At 41.3% G+C, this 14,378-nt stretch overlaps 2 protein-coding genes across 2 annotated transcripts; one reads left to right on the top strand and one right to left on the bottom strand.

The window, feature by feature from the left end:
* Positions 1-1,088: 1,088 nt before the first annotated feature.
* LOC136715927 (serine/threonine-protein kinase N2-like) lies at positions 1,089-3,268 on the bottom strand. Its single transcript, XM_066693342.1, has one exon. The coding sequence runs from the start codon at positions 3,174-3,176 to the stop codon at positions 1,659-1,661; it is 1,518 nt and encodes a 505-aa protein (XP_066549439.1). The 5' UTR covers positions 3,177-3,268; the 3' UTR covers positions 1,089-1,658.
* A 6,930-nt stretch (positions 3,269-10,198) lies between these two features.
* On the top strand, positions 10,199-14,070 carry LOC136715552 (protein phosphatase Mn(2+)-dependent 1K). Its single transcript, XM_066692789.1, has 7 exons — positions 10,199-10,293; positions 10,819-11,285; positions 11,373-11,473; positions 12,626-12,791; positions 13,012-13,156; positions 13,246-13,380; positions 13,496-14,070. The coding sequence occupies exons 2-7, from the start codon at positions 10,849-10,851 to the stop codon at positions 13,625-13,627; spliced, it is 1,116 nt and encodes a 371-aa protein (XP_066548886.1). The 5' UTR covers positions 10,199-10,293; positions 10,819-10,848; the 3' UTR covers positions 13,628-14,070.
* Positions 14,071-14,378: the final 308 nt, after the last annotated feature.

The following is a 14,378-nucleotide window of genomic DNA, read 5'->3' as shown; positions in this document are numbered from 1 at the left end:
AGCAGCGTTGCACAGTGGTTTGCATTTTGAGGCAGCTGTTGCAACGATCGCTACACGTGTCTGAGTATATCTGCAGCCTACGTCCACACGAGATGGTGCATATGATTTTTACAAACTTACAACATTTCCCCCAGACTATAGTTTTAACATGTAGGGCTATATTACCTGTTGTCTGTTATTACAGATATTTTGTAGTTAATATATTAGTTTATTTGTCATTGATGGATTAAACTTGGCCACCTATTGTAAATCTATGTAATTGAAGATGCTGTTTGAAATTTTGATATCACATATTTGAAATATACCCATTGTTTATTCATACACAAATACTAAGCTTTATGAAGGGTCAACAAAGAAAATATGAACCTATCCTCTTATTCCTTATTTATCGAAGGCTCCTAAGTGATAAGGCTTCAAAGTTTTTGTTAAAGTAACTGAATAGTCATAACTTGAATATTAAAGCTGTGTGATAGAAATTGTCTATTGCATGTGAAAATATGTGTGCGTGTTTAATTTAATGTATGTGTGACAAACATCACTTTATTTTTTCTGGGTATGAAAGATTATTGGAGCACTGTAGTGGACTTACTTATGTTCAGCCTCTACCCTATATCCTTTCAGTACATTAGAAAATAGATATTTTATTTTCAGAAATATGTTATTTAGAGCCACTTTGATGTGCAAACCAAATGTTTACAAGTGTTCAAAACGGACTTATCAAGTCCTGTTTTTAATTTTCTTATAAAACACCCTCCCCTCCTTTCTTCACCTTCTATAAGTAATCACTCTTCTAACATAACATGACTGAGAGGAATGCATTAGTAAAGCTGTTTTGACCTGTCCACTGTTAGATCAGTCATTTCAAGGAAGGGGGGGGAGACGGATGTTTTGTAATTCATGCATCTAAGGGTTAAAGCACAGGCTACAGTATTGTCTTTTGAATAGCACTTTGTGGCTGTTAAGCCACCAATGTTTGTATGACACTCAAGTGCATGAAATGTTTGTTGTAATTCAAACACTGTTTACATCAACATTTTATTGGAAATGAACAAGAAAGTCTTCTGTCCTTAATGCAATGAAGTGAGAAGATACAGTATGTTGAACAAAATGGCATCAGCTCATAATATTAAGGCAACCAGCTGCACAGCCTTTCTAAGTAAACTCAGCTTGTTTGTACAAGTTCTGTTCACGCCTACTTAAAATCAGTGCAATGTTTAAAAAATTGTGTCGAGACAACTCAGGAATTCAGGTCCTCCTAATATAAACCTTTAAGTCCTTGCAATGTTTAATCTTATGTTAATTCAACTTAGAAATGTAATTACTCATAGCAATAGAAATACCTTTTGCTGGGCAAGAAATCTTGAGATGAAAGAAATCGGGAATTCTAGTTTGTTCAACATTGTGCCCAAACGTTGACTTTACTGTGCAGCTAGTTTATTCAACTTCCAATTTTTTACAGTCAATTATCTTGTTTGATTTCGTTCACTAATTGTTTGATGGTCCACATGTGTTTTCTTATTGGTGCTCTCCTCCACAGCTAAAATCTTCTTCCAGTGCTGGCGGAGACGAGGTCCCTCTGAGAAGGCGGTGTCCTGGAATCGGGATGGGGCTGCCTGGGGTCATTCTTTGTTCCAGTGTTGGCATCTCTCCAGTGGCAGTTAATACCAGTCCGCGACAAAGTCAAACTCCTGGAACAAGTCCTGCTCCTCCGGGCTGAGGACCCTGGAGCCAAGACTGAGGACTGGGGCTTCGGATGTTAATTCATCGCCCACATCCTTGTGCTCTCTGACGTTGGGCACAAATGGAGGCGTTACCCTCTGTGCCTCCAGCCCAGGCCAGTCCACGCTCCTGAAGAAGGCGTGCTGCATCACTTCTTGGGCGCCTCGCTCTCCAGCCCCGAGCCGCCAAGCAGGATTCTTGCTCATCAGCCTTGTCATGACGGAGACTGCTTCTTTTGACAGGTGCTGGGGGAATGGCACTGGATCATTCACGATACTCTCGTACAGATCCCGCTCATTGGCTCCGGCAAAAGGACACTCGCCCACCATCATCTCAAAGAGCAGGACCCCCAGTGCCCACCAATCAACTGCACGGGTGTAGGACTCCTCCGACAGGACTTCTGGAGCGAGGAAGTCTGGAGTCCCGCAGAACGAACTCGTCCGGTCACCTACACCCATATCTTCCTTGCACAGACCGAAGTCCGCAATCTTCACGAAGCCTCGTCTGTCCATCAGCAGGTTGGGCAGCTTCAGATCCCTGTGTGCGATGTTGTGCCTGTGCAGGAAATCCACCCCCAGCACCACACAAGCAGCACTGAATACAGCCCGGGGCTCTGAGATCGCTTCTCCGTCCAGCGTGAGGTCTCCCCCTGCGACGTACTCCATGATGAAGACCAAGTGCTCCTCAGTCTGGAAGGAGCCGTAGAAGTTCACAAAGAAAGGGTGGTGCACGCTGCTCACAGTCTGTAAGACACTCCTCTCACACATGAGGCTTCTAACATCTTGACTGTCAACAACCCCTCTTTTTTGAATGGCCTTGAGGGCAAATCTTTGTGTGGTTCTTCTTGACTCCGCAAGCAGCACCTTTCCAAATGCCCCGCGCCCTAGAACAGCGACACATTTGAAATCCTCCAGACAACAATGAAATTGCCCCGTCACATCTGGCTGTGGGAGTTTGGGGTCTAAACCGTCTTCGAGAAGTTTCTCCAGATCTTCAAACTCCTCCAGGTCTTCAAGCTCCTGCATTTCCAGCCATTCATCTACCTCCTTCTCCAGCTGCTCAAACTCCTGCATCTCCAGGCGTTCATTCTCCTCCTTCTGCAGACGTTCAAACTCGACCTCCAGACGTTCATTCTCTTCCAGATCTTCAAACTCCTCCTCCAGATCTACAGGGTCATTCAGGGAGTCCAAATGCTCCTCTGCATCCTCCTGTGTCGTCCTGTCCTGGGCCGTCCTGCTCACAGGTTCAATCACAAGGGGGCAGCTTTTCTCAAGGGCGTGGCTGCCTTCGCTGGAGGAGGCCGCTGGGCTGTGTGTTTTTTGCAGCTCCTGTCCAGCACATTCCTCCGTGTCAGTACTGGGGTCGGGCTTGTTCTTGCGCGACTTATACCAATACCAGCCCATAAGCACCAGCGCTGCTGGAAAAACTAGCGGCAGGATTCTCCCCGGAAAAAACATTTTCTCTGGTAGATGGTCCAAGAACAGGCGGGTCGCTAAGGCGTGTCGTGGGTCGTCAACTCTGTCAGGTGAGCTCACGATCTGAATGCTTCGGCTCAAGCAGCGCTATTTATGTATCGGGACCCAGTGTGACGTCATAGCGTTCACGTCGCCATGGTGACGTGTGGGGCACAGTTCGCTCGCGGATCTCCTCCGCTGTCTCGGGGAAAGGACGCATCTGGCCCAGGGCCGCCTCAACTAATATGTGACGCTGCTGGGCCGGTGTAAACTTGCACCCGTGTTTGAAAGTGTTCAATGCGGCCTGTCTGTCAATATGAGCGCAGCGGCCCTGGGCGGAGAAACGCGTCATGAGTGACGCATCTCAAGCCACGCAAAATAAAATACCGGCACCGACAGTATAGCTCAGACGACTGGACTGTATTCATTTCACTCTCTGCCACGTCTATCAGCCATATGTGCGCACATGCACTGGTGATGTCGCTCACATGTGCACAGAGAAACGCAGAGGCGAGTGAGTGCTAGTGAAGCAGCGCACACTTGTCTTCAGTGACTGTATTGGTCGAGTCTGCAGTGTGAACACAGTGTATGACTGCAGTGACAGCGCTGCGCTCATCAGCTGTCAATGCGCTGTGAAACTGAGCGCGACGCGTAGGGACTAATCCGAATTACGCATGAAACCATATGAACTGAACCGCAGCGTGTTTCCATTAAAACAGTGCGTTATAGGAGACACTGGCTGTTTGTTTGCAATCCGATAAACAATTATATATGTAATGGAGAAATATAGGAGTTGGGAGCAGGGACGTCGCTAGACCTATTTTAGGGGGGCTATAACCCCCTAAGGCTAAGGATCGTCAGCAACCCCCCGCTCTTACCGGAGAACACCGTCAGCAGCTCCTCCCAGTGAAGACGTGAGCTCACGACCAGGTCACGGTGAGCTCACATGTAGGTCACACTGTGAGCTCACCAGAGCAGACCTCACACTGAGCTCACGCATGAATTTCCATTGATATTCCACAAATTGTGTTGTATTTACAGCTTGATTTTCTATTCCAGAATGTGTGAAGCATTTTCATGAGGTGGCAGTAGAAGTAAAACGAGGAAAATTGAACAAAATGAAGACTACAGTAGAACTCTAAGTGCTTAATCAAATTGAAACATTGTACAGATCACTAATAAATACATTTCTGAACATATTATTGTGTGTGTCTTGAATCTAATTACTGAATATCCATGTCACAATGAACGCACAGTGTGAGCATAGTTAGGTCACAGTTAGCTCACAGGGAGCTCACACCGTGAGCTGTTAGGCATCGTTTCGCCCCCTAAACCCTGAAGTCTAGCAGCGTCCCTGGTTGGGAGACTTGCTAACACAAAATGTCTCTCATTCTTTAGCATTTGAAAACATGAGCAGATAGAGGTCCAAACAGGCGGAATAGGCAAATGCTAGGGCCGCTGTCCATCCATGGGCGCCCACATGAGTGAAGATTTTTTATTTTTTTACGTGTACTTTTACTCTTTTTTTTCTAATAGTATTTTAATACTATTAATTCAAAATATTACCAAGAAGCGAAAGCCCCCACAACAACAAGTTTTCTGTAATATAGTTTAATATAGTTTTTTCGTACAATACTCTTATTTATACTGTATTTATAATTCGTAGTATGTCACTTGTTTCTTTAATACTGTTTTTATTTTGTGTGATTTTTTTCTTCTAAAATAAAGAAAATATCTAAGACATAAAGCTGTGCAGTTTCTGTGTGCGATGCAAGGGGCACCAAATTGGTCAGGGCCGGCCCTGGGTCCAAACACATGTGGCCAATGGGATTTTAAAATTAAACTTGTGTTATCTATATTTTAACATTCAAAGCTCAACCCATTTTGATTTGTATGTAACAGAAGTAAATGAATGTCAGATTATTCTAGTATAATGTTAACGTGTAGATTAACCCTTTTGAATACTGTGCAGCAATTAAAATCTATACTTTCCCCCTGGTCAAGTGTATGCCTGTGACTTAAATGTAGATCACAGTCTGTGAAATCAGCAGCTGTTTGGGCATTCATCAAATGACTGTCCTTTTTGTGTTGATGGGAGGAAAAATGTTATCTTGTGAATTCTTATTAAAACAAAACAAGAAGCAACCTTTGTTTCCTTGACTAACATACTGCTTTGTCAACTTCCCTGTACAATTAAGTGATTTGGGGCACATAATAGTCTCAGGTTTATACAGCCCAAATAGTTCAGATTTAGGCTTCCCTCAGGTTTTAGAAGGTACCCAATATATTTCAATATTACTGTAGTATGGAAAATAATACTTTCTGAATGCGCTAAGAGATTTGAATGGGAAGCCAAAGAAAATATGCACCAAGTACACTGCACCCCCTTCCCTCACTCTAATAACATGTGACAATAATTGTGTTAATTCGGATTAAGCAATATTACACAGAGTTAGGTGTCCCTATTTTTTTCAACCTGACTGCTAAGTCTGTTAAGTCTAGGGAATAAAAGCAAACTGAATTCTTATGGAGGCAGTTCTTGATTAAATTATCAAAACCATCCACTCTATGACAACTTGGTAGCTTTTAGCTTTCAAGTAGTATTTATGTAAAACATGTATCTTTGAAATGAGTATTTGTCTTATGCTGATGTATCCAATACTCATTGTATTGCAATAAGTTATATATTTACATATTTAAGTTGCTTTGTGGTGGTTAGGCTGTGCGGCCTGTGATTATACTTTTTTTGATGCAGTACTGAAATGTAAATACAAGTGTAAGCTTCTCTCAGTGGAAAAGTACAGGCTGGTAGCATGTTTCATGTCCTTGAAACCAAATACAACATACAAGAGTATATGGTAGCTACACTGCAAGGTGATGCTTGCACTCTCTTTAAGTTGGATTTAGAAACAGGGAATATGTATTTATTTCATAGTTTTTCCTTTGTAGGTAATTTATCAGTAGGGCTTTTGATTTTTGGCAGATTATTTTCAAAATTGGGGTCAGTCAGAATTCACACCTCTCTAACAAGTAAATTTACCTTCCCAGTTAATGATTATTCATATTTAGTTTTCAGGTTTAACCCTAATCTAAAAATAAGTTAAACAGGTTTCAATGTAGTAAAACCCAAAATGTATTAGATACAAAGCAGGATAATTAGTAGGCCTTTTTAAATGTCATCATGTGAGATGGACTATATGAGAATATATCGTTTTACATTGAATCAGATGTCAATTAACTCTGAATTAAAAATATTTAGCCTAGCCTCTCATCAGTAATCCGACCCACACTACACACAGTCTGAAAACATGCTGAAGAAATTCCCTTCATTCATGCTTGAGAACTGGTGGGTATAAATACATTCAGTTTCTATTTTTGGTCTTTTAAGCATTTATGTTTCTTTTTTACTTTTATGCAGCCTACTACATAATCTAAGAGGGTAAAGAGGGCATCTAAAATCTAGTAAAATGGAGATTACAAGAGAGTGCAGTCCACTTATCTAACAAGTTTAAACACCAACTGAACATGCAGACATTCTTTCTGCTGGTGTTTTCCTCCTTTCTGGTGTTTGCTTTTGTTTGTTGGTGTGTTAAATATTTTCATACAACACATTTTCCTTGTGTGCTACAAAATATTGTAAATCCCCATTGAAATCGATAATATTACACATTGTTTTTGTTGTTGTTTTTTGTAGTGGAAAAAACGTGACAAAGAGCTTTAACCTTGAAAAGTGAACAGGCTATCAGTGGATAATTGTGCAACAGAGGAACACAGAAGACTTAATCAGTTTGCAAATTGTGTCAGTCAAAATACAACCTTCCAAAAGATAGCCCTCTCATTTTCCTGAGTGCATTGACCTTGGCACAAGTCCACAGCATTGCACTTGTGAGACACAGTTTCAAATGCTGAACTATTTATACGTGCAGCATGTGAGCCATGGAAAAGTACCAGGTCTTTTGTAAAACTATAACTGAAACCAGCATTTGGCTGGCTCAAGCATCAGACCCTAAAAGTGTGCACTAAGGTTTCAGTTAGTAGTTTAACCAGTAAAGTTCAGAAGGAAATTTTAAAGAGACTGAGTTTCATTTTCTGTTTTCTACATTTTGATTGGATTCTTAGTTGTCAGACTAAGTAATTTATGTGAATTGAGAACTGATTAATTTGCAGAAAAGGGTTGACAAGGGTTTTGTGGTAGTTTGGAGGCACCACAAGGTCTTGATTTAGGCATTGCGGTATCCCTGAAAACACACTGAGGTATCCCTAAAAACACATGCTTACTAGATGCAAAGTAGATTGGGGGTGTACAACACAACAACAACTTGCACTTACCGTAGTTGCAGCTTATTGAAGCTGAACAAATATTGATGGTTTACCCTGACAAGCTGTGACGTGTTTGTGCCAGCTTCGTCTGTTTTATGTCCCTTGTCTACTTCTGGAAAACTACTCATAACATGTCGGTAGGCCTACCAATCCTCGCTCCAGAAAAGAGCAACTCCTCCTTTTGGGCTTATTGAGGTTGGAGAAATGCCACAGTCCGTGTCATTCAGGAACTGTGACTGATGTATCTTCAGCAAGCCAACTTTGTTTCTAAATAGGTCAACTTTACATGGCTTAATTTTGATAAGACCTTTTGTTTAGGATTAAGAGTCTAATGATTATGAGAGCACAGGAAAGCTATGCAATCTTATTTGCATTTTAAAAACACATTTATTAAGCATTTAGGACATTTAGGTAGGCTCTGCGTTAAATCTTTAGCCTTTTTAAATGTGTAAAGAAACACATTTTAAATTATTCTTCAGTACTGGCATGGCAAAGCAGATTCAGTGACAGGCTGATGCAAGTCTGTGTAGATGTTACCAGCACCTGAGGCCATTGCGTGTGAACACTTCACACCGGCCAGCACATTGTTTTACCAGAATGTCTAACATTCCTGACTATTCAGCAGTAATTGATTTCAGTCCTTTTGCAGTATGACTGGTTGAAATATCAGAGTACTCTATTCTTCAGGATTGTTAAACAGTGATATCGTGTAAAGAGTGAAATATTCTGAAACTGGGGAATTTTCACCCTGGTAGAATTCTTCCCCTTGGCTTTCTGTACCAAGTAAACTTGTGTACTGTGCTCAATATTATTGTACTCTGTAATAAATTACATTTAACTGGTTCTCTCAGCTGCCTAAGTTAAAATTAAAGTTGAAAAATGAAAAAAACACTCTTGGCCGGTTTTCAAATTCAATTGCCTATTGTTAGCTGATACTAGTGATAACATGCAGTGTAAAACTGAACAAGAACAAGTTTTTTTGTATCTAAAACAGCAACAATGTTATTTGAGGTTCAAACAATTGCAAACTTGTCTGGGGAACAGCATTCCATTATAATAATTAGAAACAATGTCTATATATTGACAGTGCTTTTCTATATTTTGGTTAAATATTTAAGGGACAGACAGTTATTAAGGAGTTTAAATATGCTGTATATCTTATGCACAGTTCATTTAAACACACCACCTCTCTTTAAATGGTTACAGGCTAAAACAAGCACTTAACAACAAGTTGAACTGCATCCTGTCTGTCCTGTGTCAATTGTCACTATTGCTTTAGTATTGAAGCCTCAAGCTATTACTATAGCTCACAGTGACTTATGAAAGTAAGCATGGGATCCTGCAAACTTTGGAAGATTCCCACCATGAGAAATATATGTAAGAGTCTGCAGCCACAATGGAAGCCTGAATACTTACTATGTCTAGAAATTGGCAGAACAACCAGACTCTATCTTGCTTGTTAAAACTTTTAACCTTGTGCAAAAGAAATAGTAAAGATTTTGGGAGCATCTCCAGATATAACATGTGTAATGCTGTTTTAAAAATAGATGGATTGCCAACCTGCCAAGTTTTATTATGTTCTCATATTCATGCCATGGGTCTAGGTATTAAAAAAGGGCGAAGCAGACTCCGCCAATTACTGTTCGAAAAAGGGACAACACCCCCATGATAACTGAATAGGAACTCTGTAGAGAAAACTACACAGCTTTAATTATTGCCACCAGGGAATTGCTCAAGGAGCTCAGTTACTGCAGGTTAATGCACTCACTTATACATAAAACAATGACTAGATTATGAACTAACTGCCCTACATGTAATGGTTATGATTTCAAAATACATGGTAATTGCTTGTTAACAGTATAATACATAACAAAGTGTGCATTTTTTTCTTTGCTCATTTTCAAATGATCTACTTCCTCATAAAAAAAAACACATTTCAATTAATGTATGTATTTTTTGAGTTATGTTAGGTGTTTGAGGTAAAATATTACATGTATTTTAAGCTTGAATGATTTCTAATACATACTGATGCAGACTGGTAGCTGAGGGCTGGATGAGAAGTTCAGTGCTCTCATTTCATCTTAACATCCCATGTCAGTTGATCTTGCGCTTTTAATTTCGTTTTGGCTGCACTTATAAAGCAGCAGGGGTTAGTTGATCTTCCACATTGCATCACATTTAGCCTGCTCAGTTTAGTTTAAACGCCCGTGCCTAGCGATTGCATTTGCTTTATTTGAATTAAAATTGAGAGTAATTACACAGTCAGTGGGCCTTTCAGTTTCATATACTTTTGCATTCGATCTGAATGATAACCTCATTAGCTTTGTGTGCCAAAAAAATGACACACATTGCATTTAGAAACATTAGGGATGAAATTAAGTAAAACATGCAAAGCTCTTATTTCTTTTTATAATGGTAATTTGGTGCACATACATTACTAATACTAATATTTTCCAGTCGTAGATTGGGTTGAACTGAACATAAAACTGTTATAAAATACCAAACTTCTAGATCAATCTACTAAAATAAATAAATAAATAAATAAATAAAAATAATAATAATCGCTACCTAGCGCATGCTCAGTACGAAAGCATAGCATCCTCCACTAAACCTTCCACGTCGCTGCTGCTGTGGGACTATTTCATGTATCAATCCGCCAAAGGGAACGTTATAAAAGCCGGCCGGCGAAGTAGTGCGGTGCCGGCACACACCCTGCAGTGTTCGAGATCATTCCGTCTACAGCGAGGATCTAGGCTCTCTGTCGGTGGGAACTTTAGATTTTTCACCGAATTATTCCTAGGTATGCTTATATATCATTACATTCATTGTATACCGTTTGCGAAAGCCAGTTTGTTTTAAATTGCGTTTCTTGTTTTAAACAAAGAACATACTTGCAAATCTTGGGGTCGGTTAGAGCTGGGCTGCAAAGAAAAGCTCTGTGATCGTGTGTATGTATGTATGTATGTATGCATGCATGTATGTATATTAGCTCATCTTTGTAGTGGTTGGGAGGATATTGTTAAATCTATAAAATAATGGCAGCGTATGTGAGGAATATGGGCGGCAACCCACAATGGTTGACTGTAGCGGTCTGTGGGTCTTCAAATGTTGACCCTGAAATGCCTTGTGCACATGTAGAGCTGCGATCTGGGAGACCGTAATATTCTGCACATTAAGGTTTCATGCAAAAGATGTGGGTGCGAAAGTGAGGTCCGTTGTTGTACCGCAGATGTGTCTGAAGCGATGACATTTCTGCAGATCTGCGTTTTACTTGTGGTCTGCGCTACAGGGACGCCTGCTAATTGCCGCGCCTTTCTATTTGCAGGCATCGGAGATCCGCTGGCTTGTTTCAGGGATGGTCATGTCTACCGTCGCATTGGCCCTCTGTAGGCGCGGCAGGGTGGTGGCGAGTCGGGCAGTGAAGGTCGGCGCGTCGCGGTGGCGGTCCTGCCCGCCCTCAGCCCGCTGCATATCGGCCACTAGCGGGAGGAAGAACCTGGCCGCTGCGCTGGAGAGGCGTGTGCAGCAGCCGGCCGCTTGGGACACTTTTGGCACTTGGCTAGACGAGCCTCTTGTGCTGCCGCCTTGGCTGGGGGATGCCGGGCCCACTTTAAAACAACCCAGAGTCCCCAATGTTGGCTGTGCCAGCCAGACTGGGAAGAGGCAGGGCAACGAGGACCGCTTCAGCGTGGCACAGCTGGCGGACAACCTGTTTCTCTTCGCGGTCTTCGACGGCCACGGCGGCCATGCCGCGGCCGAGTTCAGTGCCAGGAATCTGGGGCATTTTATTCAGTGAGTCGGACACGTTGAGCGCCGTTTTGAAGTGTGGTAGGATGTGCGCTGGTGTTTAACCTTGACCCTCGTTTGCTCTGATTGCAGGAGAAATCTGATGCTGCAGTCAGACCTAGAGTCAGTCCTGGAGACGTCCTTTTTGCAAATCGACAGTGCTTTTCTTCAGAGCATTTGCAGTTCAGGAGAAGGTGAGATGTTGTCCTCCCCCACCCTGCCCATCTACCTTTTGTTCGTTAACTAACAAGCTGTGTCGCATGCTTTGCACCGCACACCGGTAGGGATTTGCATATTCATCTGAGGTGTTGGGTTGTATACCTTGAGCTGCATCGTTTGACCAATTGCCAAAACCGTTGATGGTGAATTCCTGCTAGACCAACAATGCATCCATTTAAATCAAATTGAAGTAGACGTATAGATTTCAGGGTTTGGTCTTGACTGCTCTAAAATATTGTAATAGTCTGAACTGTACCAAGAGTACAGTGAGCTGGTACAGTAATGCATGTGAAATATTGAACACTAAAAACCTTAATGTAATCTATTGTACCTGTTCAATTCCTTTAAAGTTCTTACTGAATGTTCTTTCTAGACCTGTCCTTGAGGCAGAAGTTTACACTTGACCCTCCATGCACTGGTGTGCAATCCTGCAGATTTTAACTTGTACAAGACCTTAAGCATTCATTAGTAAACTGTGAAGCCTTGAATTTGTGACAAATGTTGAAAATGGAAACGGCATCTTTTGTCCGAGTGCAAATCCTTGCTTGGCTCCAAGCAACCGCTCTATTCCATATGCTACTTATTAAATTGACAATTTAATTTCCTTCTACAACAAAATTAATTTGTGTAGAATGGGATAGAGAGGAGTGAAATGTATTAACCAGCATGTGATAAATAGCCAGCAGTGGCTGCTTTGTGGTTTGTTACTACTTTTATATTTCAACCTAGGTGATGGTGTCCAGCGGTTCCATGTCTGGACTACAGAAGACTGCGAATGTTTTTTAAAAACCATGTAAACTCCTTGTGAGTTCTCTCTTCTTTTGAGCAGTTTAATTGTAGATTGTCTGGTGTCAAATCTAGTTTAGTGTTTGGCAAATTCCCCTTATGAAATTTAAAACATTATAGTTGAGTTTGTAGTGAAATATTTAAGGCCCATAGTCCCAGTCTCAATTCAGTCATTAACCTTGATGCATTTGATTCCCTTATTGAAATGTTTTGCATACTGCTGTAGTTCCCCCCCATCCCATATGCAGTACTGTAAAGAGTAGTATATAATTTAAATGATAGGTTAAAGTGGTACCTCTTTCTGCAATATGTCACTCACATGAATTTGCATCTTCCTTTAGATGCACTGCTGTCATCAGGAACAACAGCCACGGTGGCCCTGCTGAGAAATGATACTGAGCTTGTGATTGCAAGTGTTGGAGATAGCCCAGCTGTGCTTTGTCGTGAAGGAAAAGCAGAAAGCTTAACTGAAGACCACAGCCCTAGGCGAAAAGATGAACGGAAAAGGTATTGGTCTTCCCACATCAATGGACCTTGTACGTTTCAAGGAGACATTCTTCTAACATGTAGCGGAATGTAACTTTTAACTTCATAGTTATGAGTTGGGAATTTCATTGGAAACCAGCTGCTGGCCAAAGTCTCCATTCAAACTTGTAAAGGAAAAGTGTTGCAAGGAACTCCAGCATAGATCTTGTTCAGCTTTCTGAAAGTGTCTTTTTAAATGTAGGATTCAACAATGTGGGGGATTCATTGAGTGGAATAGTGCTGGGGAGCCATATGTCAATGGGAGGCTAGCCATGACACGCAGCATTGGCGATTTCCAGGTGAAGTCCTATGGTGTGACTGCACAGCCCGAGATCACTACTGTTAAGGTATGGGATCCATTTCTCCACTCCATGGAATATTGGTTTGCTTTTCCCTTTTAGGGTTTGATTTTTAAATTGCATTTTGAACTTCCTAGTTGCAGCAGACGAAGGACTGCTTCCTGGTTTTAACAACCGATGGGGTCAGTGGGATTATGGAAGGACAAGAAATGTGTGACATGGTGAAAAAGTGCCAAGACCCAAAAGAAGCTGCGCTCATTGTAACTGATCAGGTAAATTGAAATAACGCATTGGATTTTTATTTTTTGTGTGTGCGGTAAATGCTTGTGTATATAGAGCATGGTTTCCTCATGGGTTTTCTGATGTATTTTTGTTCCCTCGATGCAGGCACTGCAATATGGAACGCAAGACAATGTTACCACTATGGTGATCCCTCTTGGTGCTTGGGGAAAGTTCAAGAATTCCTTGACCTCTTCAAACTTTGGACGAATCATGGTAGCCAGTGGTCGTTGGAGTTAACTTGCCAATATTGGTCAAGCCTTATGTTGTCAGATATGAGTGTAGAATATTGTGAAGTGCATGAATTTTCCTAAATGTCCAATGTGTTGAACTACTAGAAATGTGAGTGGTACTATGCTGATCCATCTTTATTCTGAAATGTGGATAACAAAGCATTTTCCTCTGGACCTAAAAGGTTCTTTTGTATTTCTTTCATTTCTTAAGAAAGTTACCAGTTTAGTGCCTTGAGGCACTCCAGAATTAAGTTGCCAAACTATTTTTAATAATTTTATCTTGACCTGAACTGAATGCACACGCGTATCCTTCTGTAAAAATGTGAACCTTCCAAGTCTGGCAATCGGGAAGGAAAAAGCATCTATGAAGTCGGAAGACTTTGTGCACAAAGCAGCTAATAAAAATTGCCCCTTCAATGTATGTTGTCTAGAATAAAAGCCTTAAATACATTATTGGTTTGTTGCCTTTTTATACTCGCAAAAAAGTGGTTCATCTTGCTTGTTTGGGTAGACCAAATTCATCTAGTAGACTTATTTGACATGTGTAGGTCTGGTGCAGGCTCTTTGTAGCAATTTAATGTCACCACTGTGGTGTACGCATATCCATTTATATAGCCAAAAGTGCTCTTCTAGCTTGTCATGCAGAAATCTCTCCATTTACTACTTGAATGACAATGTGGGGAAAACCACAACCCTGGTCTGTATTTAGGTGACAGGTTCCCTAGTGGAAGCTTATTCTGTAGAAAGGTAGCCCTAAC

The sequence above is a fragment of the Amia ocellicauda genome, chromosome 20 (assembly GCF_036373705.1).
Source record: "Amia ocellicauda isolate fAmiCal2 chromosome 20, fAmiCal2.hap1, whole genome shotgun sequence".
Taxonomy (NCBI): domain Eukaryota; kingdom Metazoa; phylum Chordata; class Actinopteri; order Amiiformes; family Amiidae; genus Amia; species Amia ocellicauda.
The sequence above is the reverse complement of the archived record's forward strand: the minus strand, read 5'-3'. Positions and strand labels throughout refer to the sequence as shown.

Coding starts and splice junctions, on each gene's coding strand:
- LOC136715552 (XM_066692789.1), top strand. CDS start 10,849: ATGGTCATGTCTACCGTCGCATTGGCCCTCTGTAGGCGCGGCAGGGTG. Junction 11,286..11,372: donor AATCTGGGGCATTTTATTCA/GTGAGTCGGACA, acceptor CTCTGATTGCAG/GAGAAATCTGATGCTGCAGT. Junction 12,792..13,011: donor CGAAAAGATGAACGGAAAAG/GTATTGGTCTTC, acceptor TTTTAAATGTAG/GATTCAACAATGTGGGGGAT.
- LOC136715927 (XM_066693342.1), bottom strand. CDS start 3,176: ATGTTTTTTCCGGGGAGAATCCTGCCGCTAGTTTTTCCAGCAGCGCTG.